This window comes from Pleurodeles waltl, chromosome 11, assembly GCF_031143425.1.
Source record: "Pleurodeles waltl isolate 20211129_DDA chromosome 11, aPleWal1.hap1.20221129, whole genome shotgun sequence".
Classification (NCBI taxonomy): Eukaryota; Metazoa; Chordata; class Amphibia; order Caudata; family Salamandridae; genus Pleurodeles; species Pleurodeles waltl.
In genome coordinates this window covers 819,131,749-819,157,055 of record NC_090450.1, presented here as the reverse complement: position 1 = coordinate 819,157,055, position 25,307 = coordinate 819,131,749, and the positions used below count along the sequence as shown (strand labels likewise).

Sequence of the window (25,307 nt, the reverse complement as noted above, 5' to 3'; positions counted from 1 at the left end):
TTTGGATTGTGAGACAAAGGAACCTCTCACCTCCACAATTCCTTGGATCTGGGTAATAAGTGTGGATTTTTGGGAAATGGGTATAAAATACCAAGTTGAACTTCAAGCAAGAGAGCAGAAGCAAGAAGAGTTTTAAATATTAGTTTATTTTCTATTGATCAGAAACACTAAGAAATCTTGGGATAAATGTAGACATTTAGATCACGGTTGTATAGTCCCTAGACTCCTCTGAGCAGGGAGGACTGGGTGGTATAGAGAGGGCGTTCATGAGGCGTGGCAGCCGGGGCTTAGCAGTGCCTGTTGCAACCAGCTTCAGGAACTGCAAATATTTGCACCGATCTTCCCCTTGTGGCTAAAGGCCCCACACGGCATGCAGCGGGTACATCCAATACCGACAGTATTGGGACAGCCCCTTGTGTAGTCCTGCTGTCCACGCCCGTTAAGAGACCTGTAAACATTTGCCCCCGTAGACATCACAACTGCTACTACTATAATCAAACTCAGCATTGAAATTAATTCATCAGTTTTAAAGTTCTAATTACAGCGTCGTATAAACAATCTTGTTTGAAACATCACTACGAACCCCCGAATTCCACCCAAAAACATTTGAATCGGGGAAAGGAGAAATTGACTGATCAGACGTGGAATTTTCCAAAGTCTGTAGGGGCGCAGAAAACACCCAGGCATGCCACAGGGAGCATACCATTCATCGGATACTCGGGCAGGCCACAATCAACACATCATATTGAACATGTAGGCATGACACAGGGAACATATCCTGTCGTACATTCAAGCTTGCCATATGGGCACATCATGTGACATACCGAGCCATACCACCGAACATTTACAATACACAAGAATTCCGAAGTGTACTTTCTATAGAGTCTCAGGCATACTTCAAGGTGCATAACCTGCAGCACTCCCTGAAGCTACAATGATCACACCACATATGGCACACCAATGCCTGCCACATGCCACCAACATATGCCACACTCAGGCATAGAAAGTCACACATACCATACACGAGAGAACCAAGCACGCTATGGTTCACATAAAGGGCGAAACACAGAACGTGCCACAGTGTATATAATGTATAACACACCCAGGAATATCAGATGGCACACCCCGCTGGGCTACAAGCACACACAAAGTGGACTATCCAGACAAGACAGAATATTTACCATGTGGCACACCAAGGAACTACAGGAAGTATATACTGTATGGCACACACAAATACACCATAAGCCACATACCAAACAGACCACCGAGGCTTTATGTGGGGCATATGGCACTCCCTGGCATGCCACAGAACACATACCCCGTGGCACACAGGTATGCATCAGAGAACATGCCATATGGCATACATAAGCACGGCAAAGGACTCATACCGCATGCAACATAGTCATGATAAAAGGTGCACTCCTCACGGCAGACGCTGGCATCCCAAACAGTACACACCCAAAGACGTACACACATTGTGTAGGACCTGGTTTTTCTAGCACAACTTAATTATAACAGGAATCAAGGTTTCCAAATGTGATACATCGCTGAATATCTATAAGTGTTTCTGGGTTATACACGTTTTTATGTTTCCTTCTATATTTTACGTCTCCACTGTCGTCTATTGTTGCAGCACTAGAATGCTGACGTTGTGTGCTTACTGATACTCAGTTCACCGTGGTTTGGAATAATAATGTAAGGCAACTTGAATGAGCTATGCATTCTGCTATACAGTATAGAGCAGACTTTATAGTCACACAGGTTATGGTTTGTGCTGTGTTGCTTGCCTATATGTGCTGTACAATAAAGTACACTCATCATATACAGTATAACATACATACACTCGCCACAAGGTACATGCATTAAAGCAGTGCTTCCCAACCTTTGGACTTCTGTACACCCCACTGAATCAATTTTGGAATCCGGTGACCCCCACAGTGAGTCATTACTTAAAGCTGGAGACCTAATCTGTTAATACGATTTAATTTTCTGAGTAGTGGCGGCCCCCGGGGGTCCCTGGACCATACCTTGGGACCTACTGCATTAAAGCACGCCAAGGTGTGTGCTAGCCACGTGCTTTACAGTACAGAGAAGTACACTCAAATACTTCATGGTAAGCATTCATGGTACACCCGGGCACATTTCATACCGCACACTCAAGCCTGCCACAACTGCACACACTCAGGCTGTTTCAAACAATTTTCTGGGGGAAACTAAAAAAAGTGCTGTTGTAAATAATATAAACCAGAGGAAGCGGAGAGGTTCTTGGGACTCCCTGAGTTGTGAAGGAGAGGTGCCTCGGTTCTGTTATTACACATAACACAGCAAATCAATTATGCTTGAACAATGTTTGTGCCCACTCCCACAAGCAGTGCAGCCGGTCACAGCTAAGTCTGCAATAGACGATGGTGTTTTCCTTGAATGCGCGGTTTTTGGTTCCTCAAATTTTGAAACTTTTTTTCATTTTGTCACAAAACTTAAGTTGAACCTTCTGCACCATATGTAATGAAGCAACAGTTGAGAAATCAACACCAGGAGAAGCAATAGTTGAACATTCAGCGCCGTGTGTCATGAAACGATGGTTGAACCTTCACGACTGTGTACTGAAACAATGGTTTGATCTTCAGCAATAAGACAGATGAAACAATGCTTGAGCCTTCAGGATGGTGTAATAGAACAAGGATCGAACCTTAAGAAAGAAGTATAATGAAGCAATGGGTAAACTTTCAGCATCATGCCTGATGAAACAACAGTAGAGCCTTCAGCAACGTGTGTGATCAGTGACAGAGTCCTCAGCACCACGCACGATGAAACAATAGGTGATCTTTTCACACCAGATTTGGCACAATCATTTTCTTTGGTAGGGTTGTCTATCATTTACTATGGTATTTTATGTACCACGGTGTGTAAAAGCAGGTTGACATGTGGAGCTACAGGCCACAGGATATCCCATGTGCCTAATGGTGTTGAGGAGGAAGCTGCCTTATGCGTTACCATGCAGTTTCCATTGTGCCCATGGCTTATAGCAGGGGCATTGTCTGAGTGTGGTGTATACGGTGGGTTGCACCAAGCATGTCCATGGATTACAGGTACAGGATGATTTGTGTTTGGCCATAACTATTTCCCATCCCTGGATTCTGGCAAGATGATTTGTAATTTCCTGTTCTGTTTAGGAATGGAGTGCCCTTGCCATAATGGTGAGATGTCTTTGTCTATCATGTACAATGATAAAATACTGCAGAAATGTATCTAAATTCTTTTTTCATATCGGCGTGGTTTCATTACAGGATACCCACCAAGGAGCATAAAAGCAGAGAATCCCCCATAGTTATGCATGCCAAATAATTAATTCCACAAAACCTATAGGGATAAAGCCCATTACAGACCAGAGGCAATGGCTAACATAATGCCATATATAGGAAACCTAAGACCAATATCCAAATGTGCAAAGAATACATCACAATGAACCAACAGTAGTGAGAAATCAGGAAAGTCACTTCAAAATAGGAAAACCTTTGATGTCATACAGAAGTAATAATCCATGACTAGACTTTCAGGACTTGTCTTACCAGAGAAGGCATAAAATCTGGAAACAAAGTAATGTGTCCCGCGAGTAGAAATACATTATTGGTGTAGGAAATCCCACATGGCATTTGGAGTCACAGAAAATGAAACTGGTACCTATCTCGTGCCATAAGAAACAATTTAGTAATCGTTTACGATATTTTAAGTTGTAGTCTCCTGGAGCGCATTAATCTATGTTCTTGCTCCCCACTCATCATCTGGTGACAAAGCAGTCAGGCTAGAAACGGACACTTTATCTCCTCATTTACTGGTGGCGCATTGCTTGCATATGTATTCGTACGGACTAATTCGAATTTGTTTCTTAAAGATTGTTATGTGGCAGGAATATCCTCCCCTTTCACCTCACGAATCCAAAGCTTTTTTCCAGTCTGGGTTGCACGAAAAGCAGAGATCGGACTGAATCAGTGGTCTGCTGAAACATCAACTATAACTTTCGGGACAAATACGTATTCAATGATTTAACTGCATGGCAAATTAATTCATATATTTATTACCACCAAATGTGTTCTGGAAGCTGTGCTCTCCAAACTGATTGCTTTGAATTTTGATAATTTGGATTTGACGATTTTTTATATATATTGATTTCTGTTGTAGTTTTTACTATTGTCCATTAAGGTAATAACTTTCTTGTTTTATTCTGTAATAATTTGCTTTATGCTTTCCTTGTCATATTTTAGGGGTCTGCATGACGTAAGAGGTTTCTTTTTTTAAACTGATGTTCATCTTTGGTCAGTACTACATATTCACTGTGATGAATGCTTTCCCACTGTGGATTTTGCCTTTGGGTTAAGAACTAAGACTTCTAAAAAGTTTAAAATGTTTTTTCAAACAACCCTGTCTGACACGTAAAGGCACAAAGAAGGACCTCCACAGCACAATGGAGAGATGCACTTTGCACTTTCCAGTCACTCTGGCCCACTGGTCCACTCAGAAGCAATTTGTCTTCTTCACTGAAACATCGAGGGACTGTGCCCTCCTACTATACCCCTCACTCATTTTCACCCCCAAGTAAAGCATGCCCTCTTGTCCCTTCATTTGAGTGGGCAGCGGGTGACTTTGTGATCAGTTTGGTTGTTTTTGCTAGTCTGGTAGTTGATCCTCATAAAGTCACATCAGCTTCAATAACAGTCCTCAGAAGGGCTAAAATAGGCAAGGGCTAGGTATGTACGACATGGGAGAATTATCAGAAATATATGCATCTACCTTCCTCTACCCCACCGCATGCTACCATCTCTTCCATTGCAGTTGTTGTACTTCACAGATGGGAGTATCACCTAAAGCCAATCTCACACCAGCAAAAGAAAAAAAAAAGTCAAATTCAGACTATGGATTGTCTTTTTCTCCGGCTCTTTCACTCACACCCTTCAGTAGATTACACTCCCACAAGCTAGGATCTCTGGAGGTGGAAACCACATCCCGTACTAGGAATAAGCGGACTGCAGCCTCCAGGTGGCCAAGTGCAGAATCCAGTCTTCCGTGGTTTCAAAAGATCAGAGGAGGATTGTTGACCCCCTAACGGAGGAAGCAGCAGCATAGAAACAGGAGATGGTCTGTGAATGTTCATGTTTCACCAAATCAGAAGTCTCTTAACCAGCAGACTGACAGCTCAGAACCTGGATGGGTGGTGAATTAACAGGGCCAGGATGAGGGTCCAAAATCTTTGCTACAGCGACCCGGAAACCTTATGATGTTCAAAACAGGCCTTTTTGTCCTAACAACGTCAGACAAAGCATAGCTTAATGAGAAGCAAACTGTTCTTGTATAATCTATTCTTGGATAAATGATAACAAATCTACTTCTGGAAAAGAAGGGAAGCAGTACTCAGGATCGCACAGGATGCTGTGGGAGGAACAAGATGGTCTGGGATGAGAAAGACTGGGAGAACAAAGTAAAGGGAGTTACAGATCTAAGAAGATCGTGGTCTACCAGTGAGAGCCGGAAGGAACAACATAGCGGTGTTACTGAGAGGCACAGGATAGCAGTAAGCATGAGAGCCAGAGGAGATCATCAAGGGAAACCTGACTAGTGGACCTGTGTCAGTGACCGCAGGGCTGCCTGAGGGAGGGGAAGGGCAAACAAAACGGATTGTAAATGAGTACACAGGGCGGGATTGTGGTGAACAAGAGTGAGCGCCCAGGTGGGCAGTGAGAGAACCCAGGATAGCAGGGCAGAGTGAGTGAGTTCCCTAGACAGAGTAGTATGATAGGAATAGTAGGGGTCTTTGAAAGAACAGCTCAGCTGGTGAGAAGCCTAAACAGAAGAATGCCAGAGAGAGAAGACAGGAAAGATAGAGCTTATGAGAAACCATTAGAGGAAATGGCGTGAGCGAGGTGACGGAAACAAAGCAGAAGCAAACGAGGTGGGCCACAAGATATGAGGTTATGAATGGAAGAGACCTCACAGAACTGAACAGTGGGAATTAGGCTTTGAAAAGCTGAGAGATGGGAATGTTAAGAGCGTTGAAGAGCTGAAAGGTATGAATTCGAGAGGCTTATGTGTACTGATGGGTGGAAATGACAAGAGATATGTGAGGTATGAGAGATGGCAACAGAAAAGACTTGGGAGAGTTGAGCAACTCAGAGGACCGCCGTGAGAATGAGCGGGATCTTGGGGAGTTGAGTGGGACTTCGGATCACTGAACAGTGAGAATAAGAGAGATTTGTTTGAGCTATAGGTTGTAACCTAAGAGACTGATGAGAGCTGTTGTGTATTCATGGAATAAGTCTGGAAGATATTATCAGTAGTAATGGCAGAAGCATAAGAGAGCTGAAGGGTGGGAACAAGCGAGGACCAGCTGAGCTGAGTAATGGAAACAGGAGAGGTCTGGAAGGGAATAGTGGTGGCAATGGGAGAGCCCTCTGGCAACTGAGTAGTAGGCCTCGAAGAGGCCTTGTGGCTCTGAGTGATGGGAATAAGACAGGCCGGGGTGAGAATGAGAGTGCACACAAAAATAATGCACTGTAATGAAAGCAGATCAGAAGCACCTTGGGGTAAACATGAAAGAAAATCAGGATGGGTGAGTGACAGATATGAGCAATCACTGCCACTGCAAAGGCTGAGAAACCCACAAGACCAGAGGGTCAGGATCTTTGAGCCCCCCTGCTGAGACACACTACCAGGAGGTTCATTTAGGATTGTTCAGTAATGCTAAGAGCTCTTTCCATCTGATTCCCTAGGTTCCGGATGCTGTCCTCCGAGCTTCGGTCTGGTAATAGCACCTCTACAGTGTAGCTTATCTTCTTGGAGTGTAGATAGCTGTAGGTGTTGTCGAAACGTAAGACATCTGCAATAAAACACAGAATAATAAGAAACAGACACTACAAGATCCCCATGTGCTCATCAACCCTCATTTACCACATTTTCTAGGTCATCTGTCTGCACTCACATGAGTAGTCTTCCCAACAGACCAAAGCTTGCCTTTAAACACCCCCCACACCATTCACAATATCATCATTTGAATATTACTGAGCCATTCTCACAATCTGCATTCTCCTTTGACTCAATCTCACTATGTTACCTTTTTAGGCAAAATATCACCACCTACCTCCCCTCTTCACATTCAGTCTCACCATTTATCTTCAGACAAACCCTCACCACATGCTCCCTTCTCAGTGTCAGTCTCATCATGTCTCTCTGTCTAGGCAAACGTTCATCCACAGGACTCCTCCTCCAAGCTGATCTCATTCACTTGCCTCTTCTCAAAAGTTAAGCATGTCACTTTTCTCCTTTGTAGCTATTTACCCCCTCGTAGCTTGCATTATGTAGTCTGAGACATCAAAGGCCTTAACTGCTGCTAAGCTGTGCAGGCGTCACATAATTTCTCTTTCAACTTGTAGGTGTGATATTCAAGAGTAAGTGCCTTCATTCGTAATTGAGAACTAATTAGCTATAACCATCATCACCTTGCTTGTACATTGGAGGCAAATGCAACATTGCTTTTCTAATGCCTTTGCTTGACTGATTCCACCCTTCTTTCTGGTCTAACAGGAAAAAAGAGCACTAGCCACTCCCTTGCTTGAAATCCAAGCCCGGTGTGCAAATGAATCATATACATTATTTCACAATAACAGAGTTGTAATGAGAACTCGTCCTGCTTTTCTCCCTTAAGTAATCTCCGATTTCCACATTAATCAAATAATTTCTCTGCCTACATTTTTTTTTTCAAACCCTTCAACTTGGGCAGGGGGATCTCTCCAGTCTCCTGATGTATCAAGGGTGCTGAAAGTCTACTTGGACAAAACTAGAGAAATAAGAAAATCAGATAGGCTTTTCATAAATTATGGACCAGTAAGTACTGGTTTGCCTTCTGCAAGACAATCCATATCATGATGGATAGTTTCTTGTAGTGTAGAGTATTTGCATATCAATTAGCAAATAAACCCTTACTGAGTAGACCAAAACCTCATTCTACTCGAGGTAAAGCAGCTACTATAGCCCTTCTTAGAAATGTCCCTATTGCAGCGATTTGCAAAGCTGTGACCTGGAGGTCTATCTATACTTTTACTAGACATTATTGTCTAGATTCAGACTCCAGGGAAAATACACAAGTAGCGCAGGCATCATTGAGGAATTTTTTTGGGTAATTATAGGGATTGTCTGTTTCTTGTTCGCTCTTTGAGAGATTGGGCTTGCTATTCTATGCAGTGCTTATGACTACTGATGGGCATCCACTGGAAGAGAAGGAAATGTTACTCACCTGTAATCAGAGTTCTCTTCCAGGGATATCTACATCAAAGTCATAAGCAACCGTCCCTCCTCCCTGGACAAAAATACTACAGTACTCTACTGTACTGTAAAAATGACCTCACCGAACTGTCACCTGTGGGGAATGATGGGATACTGAGGGTACTGTGAGGTCCTTAAAAGCAAAGTCCCAATTGTATAAGCTGAATGTATTCCTTGCAGCCTACTCGCTAATCTGTTCTTCATGTTTTTCCCTTTTAATGGAAGGTTTGTGAGAGAATTACTGCGTTCACTTACACTTTATATTGACCTATATAAAAGTAAATGTTTCTTTTTTTAAAAGGAAAATACAATTTGGACTTCTTAGCCTGCTTATAGGCTGCAACTGTGAGTGTAAATAATTTTTCAGATCGACGTATGTAGACATACATGTATTTTATAAGTTCTCAGGGGTCCCTGTGCGTTGGTGGCACTATTCACTGCTTAGGACTATTGATGAGGATCCCCTGGAAGAGAACTACAACTTTTGACTGGAATCTCTTGAAGAATACTTTTCAGATGGTTCTGACTCTTCAATTACCGAAAGCTGCCAGAGAATAGACAAATACATCTTGTCTTTCAATTCAAAATGTTATGTGCCTTGGAGCATCGTACAGGCACTGGAAGGTAAAGTGTAGAAGGTAGAGAAGCCCACCCAGTCCACTCCTGACAACAGGAAAAAAAGCTTCAAAACAATATTAAGGGGGTGCAAGAAGGCTTGATAAATATGGCCCTATGTTGCAGAACCCTCAAGAATACGAGGACTCAGACCTATGTGACTTTCTGTCCGCTTGGATAACAGCAGAACTGGGGATACCCGTTGAGGACCTGTTTTCAGCAATAAGGCGGAGATGCTTCTGCTTTAATACTGCCAATCCTTCAACAGAGAAGAAGGGATCAGGTCTGCCATTAAAACTTATCTTGAAAACAGAAGTAAAGCAGCAGTGAGTAGAGGGAATATTTTTTTTGAAGTGAAGGGAATATTTTTTTTAAAGCAGCTCTGTTTATTTCGTTCATGACACCTTCAAGATAATGGAGAAAAGGAGTAGACAGCTCCTGCTACTTCATTGTGAATATGAAGCAACGGATATCCGGTTGAGGATTCTCTGTCCCACAATTGGTTAAGAGGGCCTGTTGTAGAGTGTGCTTGACACCTGTGGTCTCTTGAACTCATTGCAGAGTATGGCGCCTCCCAACTGTAAAGCATCTGCTTAGTCGACCTTTATATGAAGCATCTTGACTCATTGTGAACTCCGCGATCTGCTTGAGGTGAAAGAGCTTAGAGGCCCTTTCCCAGTCTCTGTTGGCCTCAACGATGTTTACTGACCTGAGAAGTGAACTTTGGGTAAAGTTGCCTGCTGCTGGAACCACAATTCCCACATATGGACCTGCAATTGAACTGTTCTACCTAGGTTATTTTCCTAACCTCCACCTCATTCTCTGTCTCTTTTCAGTCCCACCTGTTGTGGTTATCCTGTTACTTTTCCAATTCTCTTTTTCCCATCTTGCCTTTATTTACGGTTTCTCTACTCCTCTCAAAGTTGTACCCCTTCAGAACCCCTAGAAATGGTGGTGCAGGTCGCCCTTGGGCTTGAGGGAATGAGTGTCTAGATGTGGTTGAATGTGTCTCTGGGGGGCCTAAATACACTTATAGCGGACTACTAAATGGAGTTCATTAAGGAAAACAACTAATATCGAAAGTATAGGAGGCTATCAAATAGCTATGTGCTACTGTTCCCTTAGCTTGAGGTCTTTGTACTGTGAAGCAGATGCAGTAGCAAAAGCTAGAAGAGATGTTTTAGTCATGGTCAAAAGTCCAAGTATTTCATCATAGTACGTTGGGGTTGCTGAACCCATCACTGTGACTCCTGAATACAGTGCATTTTGGAGGCAAGACATTTCTGCGGACTTGCACAGGCAAGGGCTAGATCCGTCACAGCACATTTTGTTAAAGTGCAGCAGCATCACCAGGTCTCTACACAGGAGTGCCTCTGTCTAACACTTGTCCAGCTGTGACATGGAAGAAATTACTTACCTGTAACTCTAGATCTTCAAGGTTGATGTATTTTATATATTCACGTTTGAATCACTCTCTGTTGTTCTGCAGGGAACCCCCGTACATTAATATGCAGTAAACAGTGTAAAAACAAACAGGATGCAATGGACATTAGAAGAGGGCCTTAGGCCTTAAGCAGTTTAGTATCTTTAATAGCACATCCACATCATTTGAAATAATCCAAATTTCAGGCAATGAGGTTGAAGTTTAAGCATTCCTACTACCCTAGAGGCCACCAAAGCTCAGATTTCAAAGCAAAAGTGTGAGACTAAAGTACGATATGCCTCTGACCGGGAAGGAGGGAGGGTTGCATGTGAATTTATAGAAGATATCAATGTTGGAGAACTGGAGTTACTGGTGAGTAACTAATTTCTTCTCCAACAAGGACTCTTTTATATATTTGCATGCTTGAATCAGAATAGCAAGCAGTACAGATTATAAAATACAACAAAGCGAGAAGCAGGGTCACCTTTAACTAAAAAGGTTTCTCAGGACTGCTTGTCCGTCCCACTGCAGTGTCAGCTTCTACATCCACATCTAGTTTCGTGAACATATGTCTGCTCCTCCAGGTGGGTGAATGGCAGATGTCCTTCAGGGGCACCTCAGCATAGAAAACCGCAGTTGAAGCCATGCCCCTGGTAGAACCCGCCTTCACATTTCTGTGGAGAGGATGTTTGGCATGTGAAAAAGCGATGCAGGCTGAGAGCCAACAAACTATTCCCTGTTTGGACAAGGCTACACCATTTTGTGACTGATGAAACGACAAACAGATGGTCTGATGTGCGCATGTCCTTTGTCATATCTATACAGAATTTGAGATACCTACATAAATTCAAAGAATGCAACAATCTTTCTGCTGTTAAAGATGAATTTTTAAATAAAAGTCTAAGAATGACAGGTTCATTTAGGTGAAAGTCAGTTGGAACCTTTGGAATGAATTTAGTGTTGGTTCTGAGAATTACCCTGTCCTTCTTGAACTTGAGAAAAGGCTCCATGATAGTGAATGTTTGAATCTCTGCTACTCTCCTGGCAGATGATAGAGCTAAGAGAAGTGTTGTTTTCCAAGAGACACATTTTAAGTCTGCCAAATTATTGGCTCAAAAGAAGGTAGCTTCAGCTGACTGAGGAGTGTAGAAAGTTCCCAATGAATCACAGGATGATGATGACGTGGAAATGTTCTAAAGAGCCCTTTCATTATCTGTTTAATGATCCTTTGGGAAAATAAAAAGAGTAAAAATTGACGTATCAGTTCTTATAAATCTCGAGATTGCAGCAAGCTGGATCCTGACTGAAGAATATTGATCAAACATGAAAGGATCTGAATAGGTTTTCTTTGAAGTGGATGATGACCATTGTTTCTGCAGACACAGAAACACTTCCATTTACCATTGTAAGTCTTATTAGTCGGTGGAGCTCGAGCCTGCACCAAAATATGTATACATTCTGGGGGTAGATCTAAACAGCCCAATTCTAGGTGGTAAGGTCCCATGCTGTCCGCTTCAGCATCTTGGGTTCATGGTGGAGAATCTCTCCATGGTATCTGTAAAGTATCCTGGGATGCACCTTCAGAGGAATGGATGGACATGCTGATAACTGTAGTAGGTCGCTGTACCAACACTGGCGAGGCCACTCTGGTGCAATAAGGATCAGAGTGTAATGATCTATCTTCGTCTTCTTCAACACCCTGGGGACCAGAGGGAAAGGAGGAAAGGTGTAGGCAAATATCTTGGACAAACCGACTGAAAAAGCACTGCCCGTCGTCTCTGGATGCCAGAACCTGCATGCAATGCACACACATTTCTTGTTTGGAGTGGCACACAGATTGATTGTGGGGTGACCTCACTGACTGGAAATGTAATCCAGTGGTTTCTGTTTTAGTTCTCACTCGTGACAATCATACACTTGCCAACGGAGTGCATCTGCTGGATGTTCTGGCAGCTGTTTCACAGCGATGTCTATCCTGTGTGAAATGGCCCAGTTTCACACCAGCTGAGCCTCTTCTGAAAGGAGTTTGGATCATGTTCCTCCTTGCTTGGCTATGTAGAACATGGCTGTTGTGTTGTCTGTTCTGACTAGGACTGGAAGACCTGACAATCTGGGGAGGGAAGCTTGTGAACTTAGTTGTATGAAGCGGAGTTCCAACACATTGACGTGGAACCTCTTCTCTGCAACTGATCAGGACCCTCTGGTTAAAAGTTCTTGCAGGTGAGCTCCCCATCTGACTATGGAGGCATCCATATCAAGTTTTAACCTTTCTGTAATCAGCAGAAAAGAAAGACCTGCATTCAGGCTAAGATCTTATATCACATTAAAGCTTGCTTCCGGTGCCTTTTGATAAAGACTACATCTTTCCATTAGCCTTGTATCGGTTTCCTCTGCAATTCCACTTCTTGCTAGACAGGCCTCACATGAAGTCACAAAACGAAATGAGACTTATACATGATGCCACCAAGCCCAAGAGGGACTTGTATTGTTTCACTGTGATTGATTGTTTTCCAGCAATAGTCTTTACCTCTGTCTGCAACTTTCTCACCCTTTTTGCTGAGAGAAAAGTTTTTCACAACTGTGTGTTGAGTATCATTCCCAGAAAGTTGATCTTTGTCTGGGGTTCCATCAATAACTTTTTCTCTGTTCAAAGTGAGACACAATCCCTGAAAGCTTGTATCTCTCTTTTCCAAAGAACCCCTTGCTTCTTCCCTGGATTGCGCTTTGAATAGCCAGTCATCTAGGTATGGGAACACCTGGTGACCACGCCTGAAAAAAGCAGCAACTGAGGTGAGACCTTTGGTGAACAATTGAAGTGATGATTTGAGTCCAAAAGGAAGCGCCTTGAACTGGTAATTCTGCCCGCTACTGAGAATGGAAGGTACTTTCTGTGTTTTCAATGAATGCAAAGGTCCAGAGATGTCATAAAATACCCTTCCTGCATCACTAGGAGGACTTCTTCTAAAGTAATCATCCAAAGTGACTGTTTCTTTAGATACTTGATCAGCTGTCTCAGATCCAGTATTGGTCTCCTTTGACCTGTCTTTTTGATTTGCAAGAACATAGAATAAAATACCTGGCTCCTTTTGATTTGTGAACAATTTTTACAGCTCCTTTGAAAAGATACTTAAGAATTTCCATTTGAAGCTCCTTCAAATGAAGATTATGTTCCTTTGTTTGTGGACAAACTGGGTGTCTCTGGATGAACATATATCCTAATTGGACAATTTGTTTCACCTATTTGTCTGATGTTATATTCTTCCATGTGGGAGCAAAAGGGACTATTCCTCCCCCAACTTCTGAGGACCTGATGGAAAAGGTGGTACACGCTAGGAGTCAAGCTCTTTTCTGATTGTAAGACTGTCTTCGGTTTCGATTGAAGAAGTATCCTTGATCGTATCCAGGCTGTCTTTGAGGGTTATATGAACATCTCTGACCTCCATGTTGACTGAATCCTCGTCTGAAATTTTGTGATCTTCTTGAGCCATGAATATTAGACATCCCAAATCTAGGATACTGCAAAAGTATCATGCCTTTGTGGTGAAAATGACAGTTTTAAGACCTTGCAAAGCCTCATCCACATGAGGCCATCAAAAAGCATATGCAGAATCTTAGATTGGACATCAATCGGGAAGGCTGTAGACTTTAACAAGTCTTGTCTTCTTAGTACAGTACGTACTGCCAGTTGGAAAAACCCTGTGTTCGAGACATACATTGCTGTGTCAATAATAAAGGAAGAGGTAATCTCCCCTCCTTTTAAGATTGTTCTCGCTGTTTACCTCTTATCTCCAGGAATGAGTTTCAGCAAAAGAGCAATGCCATCTCACGTGGCGATCATTACGACCTAAATTTGCCAGGGCACTGGTTATTTCTATTGAGGTTGCTGCCATTGAAAAAAATCTTCAGCCCAGATTATCAATGTATGTGCTATTCTTGTCTGGAGGACCAGATGGTTGGTGTTAATGGGATCCTGGTTCTTCTCTGAGTTGCTGAAGAAAAGACTGAATCTGGTTTTGTACGACCAGTGACACAAGCAGGAGCCAAACGCAGAGCCTTATATTTTTTCTCAAACTAGGCATCACCCCTGGAATTGTAGCCAGTGTCTTCATTAACTGTAATCCTTCCAACCAGACATAATCAAGAATGGGCATAGTTTTAACAGACTTGCAAGGATGCTCTTTAAAGTCATAAAAAAACATGGTTGATCTAAAGACGTCATTTGTGGGTTGAATTTCTAGGTAGCTCTTTCTATTAATAAATTACATTTAGAGATGTCATTGTAGAATCCTGTGAATTCGGGCCATCATTTCCACTTGGGATAATGAATTTCCCTCTGCATTCATTCCGTCCTCCAGTGTCTTGTGGCAGTTCACCATTCTCAAATCCATATCCAAATATACTAAGGGGCTCATTCCTACCTTGGCGGGCGGCGGGCGCCGGCCACCAAGCGGGAACCGCCACTTGGCCGATCCACGGTCAAAAGACCGGAGGCCATTCTGGCTTTCCCGCTGGGCCGGCGGGCGCCCGCCGGCCCAGCGGGAAATGCCCTGCAACATTGAAGCCGGCTCCGAATGGAGCCGGCGGTGTTGCAGGGGTGCGACGGGTGCAGTTGCACCCGTCGCGATTTTCACTGTCTAGTAAGCAGACAGTGAAAATCCTGCTGGGACCCTGTTAGGGGGCACCTGCACTGCCCATGCCAGCGGCATGGGCAGTGCAGGGGCCCCACGACACCCGTTCCCGCCATCCTGTTCCTGGCAGTAAAAACCGCCAGGAACAGGATGGCGGGAAGGCGGTCGGAATCTCCAACCGCCATGGAATCTCCAACCGCCATGGAGATTCAGCCCAGCAAGGGGAAAGCCGGCGGGAAACCGTTGGATCCCCTTTTCTGACCGCAGCTTTACCGCCGCGGTCAGAATGGGCTGGGAAGCACCGCCAGCCTGTTGGCGGTGCTTCCGTCATTTTAGCCCTGACGGTCGCCGACCCCCAGGGTTAGAATGAACCCCTAAATCATTAGAGCTAACATTATTCATGTCCTGTCTGTGAACAGATCTAGAATATGGTTCCCTTCAGCAGTCGAGGAGGAGGCAGCAGCAATAGTTGGTAAGGAGGTGAAACCGGCAAAGAAGCAGATGGAAGGGGTGGGAGAATGGGTGTAGCAGGTAACACCATTTTAGGATCATCTGCTTGATGCTGTGGTAATAACTTAATGAAACTATCCATCATCTGTTGCAATGTTGATAAAAAGGCTATTGACACTTGAACCACACCTGTTTCCCTATAATATTTTGGTGGTTTCTCTCACATAATATTTTGAGTAGTTTGAGACTAATAATCTTACTAGTAAACAAATTCATTTTAGGACTCATCATCCTCCATTTCTTCTCCAAAATCTGGGACATGCCTTACATCCAACTGAACTGGGCTGTAAGCCATCATGAAGGCATAATCACTAGCATTCTCCTCTTGATCTGACTGCATTATTTGAGCTGGAGGTAAACTTGTCACTTAATGGTGAAAATCATCTCCTCTTAAATTCACTGCTGACAGAGTAGTGGTCGATGGTATACTGGTTGACAGTGATTCTGCTGTCGACAGTCGTTGACAATGTCGACAGAAGAATCCTCATTGAAGGCATGGTCATCATCGTCGACATAAGGGTAGCCGCCAACTGTAAGCTGGTGGGATGGTGATCGACAGGATGGTCATCGTCGACGGTATGGCTGTCGTCTACGGTCTCATCAACAAAGTTCTCATCGTCAACAACGGTTCAGAAGTCATTGTTGTCGACAAACCCTTTCAAGATAAATCTTTTGAAGATTTCTTATTTTTTACTACAGGGTGAGCGCTTCTATAAAGTCTAGAGGTATGCTTATCCTGCAAATTCCCAAAGAGGTTGCTGCAAGCACTGTACCAAATAAATCATACTCAGGAAACTGGTCAAGTCTTCTCTTGTGTGCTGCCTTCGTGGAAGGGAACTTTTCATCGAATCTTCCACTGAAAAAGGAACATCTCCTTATGGACAAATTCTCTTTGTCCATAAGGAATATACCAACCTCCTTTCTCTGTCCGTAAGAGTTTTAGTTGAAAAATCTTACAAACATCACACTCTGACACCTTATTAAGTGGATAAAGGCAATATATCCACTGAGACTGTGGATCATTTGTGTAAACCTTCTTGTTATCACAAGATGAACAGGGTTTAAATAGATACTTCTTTTCTCTGACAGCCATTGGGACAGGTGGTGACAGTTGATTGTCAGGACAGGTCTCCCTAGTCCAGAAAATAGTAAACTTCTCTTAAACAACACACAGTACCTCAGTGCTGAACATAAGGCTGGTTGAAACCCACGGCAAACCAAAATAATAACAATTTCAGGGTCACTGAAGAATCAGATCAGAACTCTGTCAGCGGACCCTCTCACAAACAGCGTGCAGTTTGGGTTATTTTAAATAAGGTGGATGTGCTGCTAAAGATACTATGTTGTTTTAGGCATTTTGCATCATAGATTGTGTGTTGTATGTATTTACACTGTTTACTGCTATATAAATGTACTTGAGATTTCCAGCCTAAAGTCAGGGAAGTATTCAAGCATGTGAATATATAAAGGATTCAGGCTCTCATTTTGAGTTTGGTAGGCAGCAGAGGCCGCCCGCCAAACTCTTTAGGATGGAAAACTGGCACTCTAGTTTTCCACCCACTGGTCCTTTTATGAGTTTCTTGCTGGGCCAGTGGGCAGAAACAGCATTTCAGCCCCCTGGCTCAGCTGGAAACAGGCCACAACATTGAAGCCAGCTCGTAAATGAGCCAGTGGCAATGTTGCAGTGCATCGGGTGCGATAGCACCCGTTGCACTTTTCACTGCCTGTAATTAAGGCAGTGAAAAGCACAATGGGGCTGTCCATGGGGGTCCCTGCACTGCCCATGCCAAGTACCATGGGGCCCCCAGCACCACCTCTCGCCAGCCTTTGCATGGCGGTGGAACCGCCAGCACTGCCAGGCTGTTGACCGCCGGCAACCTGGCAGTGCCGGCGGTCGGACTGTGGCGGTCCAACCGCCACGGCGAGTCTGGCAGTCCCAGGACCGCCAGACTCATAATAAGGGTCACAGTGCTGGAGAAAAGTATTTCTTTCTGGAAGCACTATAAGATGGTGAAACAGCAGCACGACAAGCAGTTCTTCATACTCTTTTTCAATATGGTGTTTATTGTCTTAATCTAGCCACTGCCCGCAAAGTTCATGTTGGTTGTGCCTGGTACTGCTTGTTAATCTGACTCAAGCCAATGACTCTATGAAAGATCTAATGCTGGAGAACACACAAGTTAATAACCTGTTGCTATAGTGCTCAAGCATTGGTATCTTTCATAGATTCACATGCCATCTTTTCTCCTTCACTTATAGGAGGCTCACTTATAGTTATAGTCTTTGTGCATACATGTGCTAGAAATCTAAGGTGGGTTTACCTCTGGAAGGTGTGAATTAGCAGACACGCATATCGCTGACTGGAGTTCAGGTTCTTTTCAGTAAGGTGGGTGTGCAATGAGAAGAGTTGCACTGGTTAACATACTGTGAATTCATACAGCTATCACGGTCACAGTGGGTCTCCTACCTTAACAATAGGGAATGATTTAAGCATGTGGATTTGAAACATACTTTACATGATATAACATTAATACTGTGATGTAATTTAAGTTTTAACTTAATCTACCTAAGGAAATTGGAGCAACTCGTGCGCAATTAGCCATCTGATATTCATAGTTGGATCCCTCAAGAATTACAAATGACCAGGACGCTTTTATGTCCCACAAAGTATTAACTACTTTGGGCAGCAGGGGAACGTTTAGATTCGTTATGGAAGATTGCTAGTGAATGTGAGAATAATGTGCATCATTAGACATCATTTTTTGTCCAGTCAAATATACTTTCCCAAATTCTCTAGGACTGTAACTAGAGTATGAAATGATCCTGCTTTACAATATTTTGAGTATTTTTATGCATTTCCTTTACTTTCTTGAGAGGGAATATAACATGGCTACATTTCTTATACCCAACAATATTTCGGTGCCCCTTTGCTGCTTTGAAAGGCAGGCATTGAAATATGCACAGCCCTAAAAATACACCTCAGAGCAGCATTTCTTTCCTACCCTTCCTGGTGTCAGGGAAGTACAAGGGAGCTGAAAAAGAACAGTATTGCCAATGATCTGCCCATAATAGGAATAATATTCAAGTTGTCGGAGTTAAAGATGCGCATGGCCCTGCAAGAGAGTATACCGAAGGCTTCGGAATAAAGAGGGTGCTTGGCCATGTCTGCACACGCACAGGGTGCTTGGCAGCATCTGCACATGTTAGGGTTTCTTAGGAGTGTCTACGAATACACAGGGCACTTGTGTGGTCGGCAGGATCTGTACATAGAGGTGCCTTGCATTGCCTTTTTATTCTCAGTGGTGGCCTAGTTCTTGGGAGTGATCATGAAGGTGCTCTACCTTTTCTCAATGGCAATGTCCGTGATGACGAATGGGGGATGTTGTTTCTCACTTTGACTTCTCCCTTTGGATCTCCCCTGAAGGATTCCTGATGAGACTGGAGCACTGGTAGAGGGAGCATCCTCTCCTCACCCCTAAGACCTTTCTGAAGAAAGGGATTCCTGCCTTTTTCGCCTTTCTTCTTGGCCATGCAGGCAAAACATCTCAAACTCTTGCAAGGACACTGAGAAGGAAGCTGCAGTGACAACATCTTCTGGGACTATGAGATTCTGTTAGGCATAGGATACAGATCCAGTGGGGATCTGTTTAACCCATTTTTCTGCCACATTCTGGGTATTTTGCAAAGAGAGATGGCCCTTTTGTGAAAAAGAAAAATATGCTCAGTCTTTAAAAGGTTCTGAAAGATTTTTGTGAGGAAAAAGGATTAAAAGGGTGAGCTCAGTGCTCCAAGATCCTGTCGGCAGGAGCCGTAAAAAGAACTGAATTACCTGCCACCTACAGGGCATGATGGGACACTGGAGGTCTCAGTGTCCTTAAAGGTGCAGTGTCCATTGTCATTCTAACTGAACAGTAGCCTATAGGATGGCACCACCCAGACCTTTCCTTTCATTCGCTTTAGAAGAAAATCGAAAGGCTTTGTTAAGGATGTTTTTTAAATGTCTCTTTTCTTCCTTCCAAATTACTTTGAGGCTTTATGTATTTTTCCCTTCTTTTTACGTAAATTACATTGCTAAGTTATACACTTCCTGGCCTTTCTAAAATAAGGCACATAAAATGTAACTTTCGACCTTGGTCAGCCAAGTGACACCTCAGACTTATGGCACAGCGAGCACAAGGACCACATCTGTGAGTCTATCTCTTCCTTGAAGAGGACCAGGGCTGTTTTATACTTATGTTCTCTTACGGACCAGACATGGCCTAGCATCTGAGGCTGTCATTTACCAGTGGCAGAGATAAGTTAAAGTACTCCACTTAAGTGTTTTTGTGATTCTCAGAAACAGGAAAGGTGTGCATATGCATGTGATAAAAAGCTGAAAGTAAATTGCGGAACAGCATTAACTCACAAAAGCCAGGATTGGTGCAGGTGAGGGAGCCATCTTCTGGTACTAGATGTGCATTGTACCGGTCAGTGGTGACCACCTCAATCATATCTCCTGCTTTCTGACGCTCGCCTGCCTTTGTTTTCTTGAAGACTCCAAAGCCAATGTCTGCTGAGTCTGACATGAACTGCCACCTGAGGGAGGAGAACAAATAGGTGGGACATACTAATTCCACATTTTGGAGCAACATACTAGGGTAAAAACAAACTAACAACTGTGATAAGGGAGAGGAATACACCTGGGAAAACCATATCATAAGCTTTGTGAATCAACACTATGGGCCAAAGAAAAACAACCACTCTCACATGGGTAAAAAAAAAAGAAAATAAGCACTGGGGCAAGCCATTAGAGAGCAACACAGTGGGTAAAACTCCACCAACAAATTTATCCTGAACAGCAACATATTAGGGCATGGAAAAACAATGGTTTTGTGGTGGGGGTGACTCAGCTGGTCAAACCATACGAGCAACATACCCGGGAAGCAAAAGCCTAGTGCAAGGCAAGCCAACAACTCACATGTGACAGAAAAACATATGGGCAAGCCAAATTGTTGGACACTGGTTTATTAGTAGGTGCAGGTAGGCACCTACAACTAATAATAACACCACAATCACAAATAAGGTCCAGTCAAGTCTCAGTAAATTAATTCTTGCTCATCCCTTGGTAGCATGGCTGACAAGCAGTGAGGCTTAACTTAGGAGACGTGTGTAAAGCATTTAATATCATCAAAACAGTAAATAAGTAAGACACAACACATAATCAAAATCCAACATCAGTTTATAAAAAGAGAGAATATTTTTATCTTTAAAATGACACCCGAACAATAAAAATCCAATGTAGAGAACCGGAGATATGAATGATTAAGACCCATATTTATACTTTTTTTAGCGCCGCATTTGCGTTGTTTTTTGATGCAAAATCGGCGCAAACTTGACGCAAAATCGGTGCAAACTTACAAAATACCATTGTATTAAGGCCCATATTTATACTTTTTTTTAGCGCCGCATTTGCGTAGTTTTTTTTACGCAAAATCAGCGCAAACGTACAAAATATTGTATTTTGTAAGTTTGCGCCGATTGTGCGTCCAAAAACGACGCAAATGCGGCGCTAAAAGCCGATTTTGCGCCAAAAAACGACGCAAATGCGGCGCTAAAAAAAGTATAAATATGGGCCTTAATACAATGGTATTTTGTAAGTTTGCGCCGATTTTGCGTCAATAAACGACACAAATGCGGTGCTAAAAAAGTATAAATAGGGGCCTAAATGCAAAAATGTGATTTCTAGTGCCTAAAATTAAAAGACACCAATCGCAGCTATCTGGTCGCGCTGGTCCAGGACCAAGTCAAAGTCTGACCGCAATGGAACGTGGGAATACACTTTCTGGTTGGCTAAGCTTATTTTGAGTTTGGAGAACATTTTTATGTAGTTCCGCTCTGACCCCTACCAAAGTTTGGATGCAGTGAACCCTTAACACTACCTTTAGTGCCTCCCAGTCCACAGTATTGGAAGTTGAAGTGCCCCATTTGTCGGCTAGGGAGTGTGTTAAAGCTGCTTGTGTGTACTCCATGAACACCAGTGCTGTAGGTTGCAAGCACCAAGTGGGGACTGGTGAACAAGCTATCCCCCAATCGAAGTGCATTAGGAGCAGGTTTCTCAGGGTACCCCTATTCGCTCTGTGGTATAAACAATGGTCGCCCAGGAGTAGGGTGGGGGGTGGCCAGCATTATGGAGCAAACTGATGCAGTACCAGTGCTGTGCCGACACCTTGTACAGCTCGTACTACCAGGCCCTCGATGTCATCATCACTGGTGTGCTAAAAATGTACCAGGCCCATGGTCAGTGAAGGACAACGGGCAGATGGAGTTGCGACTGGTCTAAATACATATGGGTAAAGGAACAGAACATTTACGAGTCAGACAGGTTATTATATCAGCGAGTCAGCAGTTTGCGGGGTTACATACGGTAGGATCTCTGATGGGGTCGCACTTTCTGGTCTGGTGAGCTGATTGTCTGCGGTCGGGGGGGGGGGGCGAAGAACATTTGTCCATCTGTAAGGTGGATGCGGCTGATAACGCATGCTTCTGTTCCTGTCTTGCTTGCGTTTGAGTGGGCGCTCCCAGTAGTGTGGCAAATTCTGCACCCCTATTATGACTTCTCCCTCAATGTTTCTTCTTGCATGAGCGGGGGTGTGAAGACAGTTATGAGGGAGTCGAGGCACCGTAATGTATGCTGCTTCACCTAGTCCCAGGCATCAGCAGGCTCGGTAAAGATGTAGCTAGTTTCACTGACCATAACCTTAAGTTTTGCTGGGAAGAGCAGAGAGTATTTTAAGCCTGCCTGCCTGCTGTAGATGCTTCTTAACCCCCAGGTAGGATGTTCTGCAGTGCTGCACCACAAGGGTATAGTCCGGGAATAAACAAAATTGAATATTTTCTTACATGAGTGGCTCAGTCTGTGCGACACCCACTGTACGGCCTCCTTGTCCCTGTAATTTTTTAACCGGACTACTACTGGCCTGGGGGTTGCTCCTGCTGGGGGTTTCGTTGTTGGCACTCGATGCGCTCGTTCTACTACGTAATGAGGTGATAAGTCTTCTGAGCCCGCCACCTGCGCCAGCCCTGTTTCGAAAAATCGGACAGGATCTGCTCCCTCTGCTCCTTTCAGGAATCCCATGATCCGGGGATTGTTTCTTCAGGAATACCGATCTAAATCTTCTGCCTGGTTACCTGACCTTAGTAGTAAGGGATCTGACTTGCCCCTCCAGATCAGACAGCACTGGGCAGATGTCATTGAGTTGGATCTCCGTTTGCGTGACTCGAGAAGACAATTTCTTTTGATCTTCCCTCAGGAGCCCCACCTCAATATCCATAGCGTCAACGCTGTTTTGCAAGTCTTATCTGGTGTCTGGTTATGGCTTCAAGGATTGGCCAGTTTAGCATCACGGAAAGTGGACATCAGTGCAGCTACCTGTGACCATGTCACCAGGATGTTTGTGCTGTCAGTGGCTGATAACTCTGGTGGTGGGGGGGCCTGTGCCTCCTTATCTACCCATGCTGGAGTTTCTGTGAGCAGTAGGTTGGTGGGAGGCAATGAGGCAACCAACGCCCTGTGTAGTACAGTCCTTTGGTGCTCCTTACCGACCCACCAGACCCACTTGTCACCTCTGAAGATTGGCAACGGGGTGATACGAGCAGTTGCTAATAAAGTAGGTGAACTTGCGATGTCCGTTCCGGGTGCCCAGTAATTCGGTAGCCAGTCATCTGGGCCCGCATTCCCCTTTTCCCCCTTAATGAATGATGCCGACGATCAGTGGGGGGGGGGGGATATGGGGGAGGGGGCGCAAGGGGACTAAGAGCAACCCAGGCGTCCTGGTATCATTTCCAGGGGAGTGCACTGGTGTGCAGTAAAAGACCACTGGTCAAAAGATTACTAGAGTGCGGAATTGTAGGCACGGTCAATGTGGTCTAAAGGGGCACATCGCCCTTCAGTCTGGATCTGGTCAGTCTCCCCAGTAGTAGCAGGCCCGGGAAGGGGTCCTAGCTGTGTTTGCAGGGAGGAAGAAGAGGGCCAGTAGTAGAGGTGCACGCTAGTGGATGAAGTGCCAGGCCAGGAAAGTCAACTTTCTGCAGGGTATCAACACATGGTGATCACAAGTAATGTGGGTTGAGGGATGAAAGGAGGCAACCTGGATGCCTTTATTTAGAAGAAGTAGATTCCAACCTTTTTGGTTTATTTCACTACTGGACTTTGGTGAGAGTAGACCTATTTGGCTTGCTCTCCTTTCCTGTTTGGCTTTGAAGAGAAAGATGTCTTCATCTGATTCAGACAAACAGCCAGGGGCTTGTGCACCAGCTCAGCCACCCAATAAATACTTGATGTGGATTTTCTTTTAAATGAGGCCAGGTGCCAAGAAGATTTGTGCAAAGTATGTCACCTGTAAACTTTGCAGCAAAGAGTTTAGTGGTGGGAGCATAAATAAACAATTTAAAATGACTTCTGCAAGCAGCTGGAGAACCCTGAGCTCTATTCATCCATAAAGGCTTGTACAAGCAGAGTTGTCTCATGCTGTGGAGCTAGACACCCCTACAGGAGCTTCAACAACATTTGCTCCAGGAAATACTGTGCCTGCGTAGGTTTTAAGTGCACAGGTGGACAATAACCCTGCTTTTTAAAAAAATAAACTGCTATTTTCTGCTTGTGCAAGCAGATAATTTTTTCTTCAGAGACAAGCAGTTCTGTCCAGGACAAGTTTGGCCAACAGCACAAGTGCCCCCCTAAGCAGTAGTTTAAAAAAAAAAAAAAAAGTTTTTTTGTCAAATTTTCTCCTTTATGTTTTTAAGGAGATGCTGTTGGTTTTTATTTCACACCTCAAGTTATATGTTTTTGTTCTACCCTTTGAAAAAAAAATGATAAAATACCAAAAATGTTTGAAAACACAAAAACATGTTTTATAGTTGTTGAAAACTGCCACCAAAAATAGCTCTTTTCAGCCATACCATTTAGTTTTATGATCTATGTTGCTAGTACTGTTTTCCTTTATTTTTGTCTTACAAACTCACAAGACTCTCGTCAGAGCATTTTTATGCATGCTCTTGCACGTATATTTCACAAGCTCACAAGAGTTTAGCAAGATCATAACGGTTCTTTAAAATAATAATTAACCATCTACTTATAACAGTACCTATCTCTTACTCACTTTCTCTCAAGAACAAGCACCACAAAATCCATTCCTACTAATAGAGTGTATGGTGAATTCTTCTACTCATTTCACTATTCACAATCCCGTAAGAGTCCCGCAAGATCGTAAAGATTAGTTAAAAACAGTATACATTTATAATCTTCATAGTAGTTATGAATTTATTCGTACAAAATCATCAGTTATAGAGTTATTTAAAGTAACTATAACTGGTGCCCTAAGGCAACTATAACAACCAAACCTCGCACGGGCCCTCCTCCAAAGGCTGATCTTGACCTTGGGGACACCATCTCCCGTGGCCCAGCCTAAATATTAAATTTTTTTCTGGGGTACAGAGGGGCTGCTCAGCCCCCGCCCCCACACACCACTGGCTGATCTCGTCCTCGAGGACACCATCCCCTGTGGCCTGGCCTAATTATTGGGGGTGGGGAGGGGGATCACGCAGCCACCTTCCCAGGCCGATCTCTGCCATGTGACCTGTGTGCCTCCCTAGGGCTCCCAGTCACAATGTTGGAGACCGTGGGGGAAGCCTGAAGGCTCCCATGGTCTCAGCTGGCTCCCCATCTCCTGTGGGAGGCAGCGTTGCTTTCACATCAGCTCCCTCTCTCTGAGAGCAACTGTTTCATCTGGTTCCCTGCCTGCATCTCTGCAGGCACGTAGTCAGAGGAAACCTCTGCTCGAGCA

At 43.9% G+C, this 25,307-nt stretch overlaps 1 protein-coding gene across 2 annotated transcripts in view; it reads right to left on the bottom strand.

Annotated features, from left to right (window-relative positions):
- Positions 1-127: 127 nt before the first annotated feature.
- The window catches only part of LOC138266166 (SEC14-like protein 2), a 212,973-nt gene continuing 187,793 nt past the window's right edge, over positions 128-25,307 (bottom strand). For both annotated transcript variants that reach the window (XM_069214635.1, XM_069214636.1), the window contains 2 exons: positions 19,892-20,061; positions 128-6,868 (listed from right to left, as the gene is read on the bottom strand). In XM_069214635.1, the coding sequence (XP_069070736.1) occupies positions 6,714-6,868; positions 19,892-20,061 (325 nt within the window). In that variant the 3' untranslated portion in view covers positions 128-6,713. The remainder of the gene's footprint in view (positions 6,869-19,891; positions 20,062-25,307) is intronic.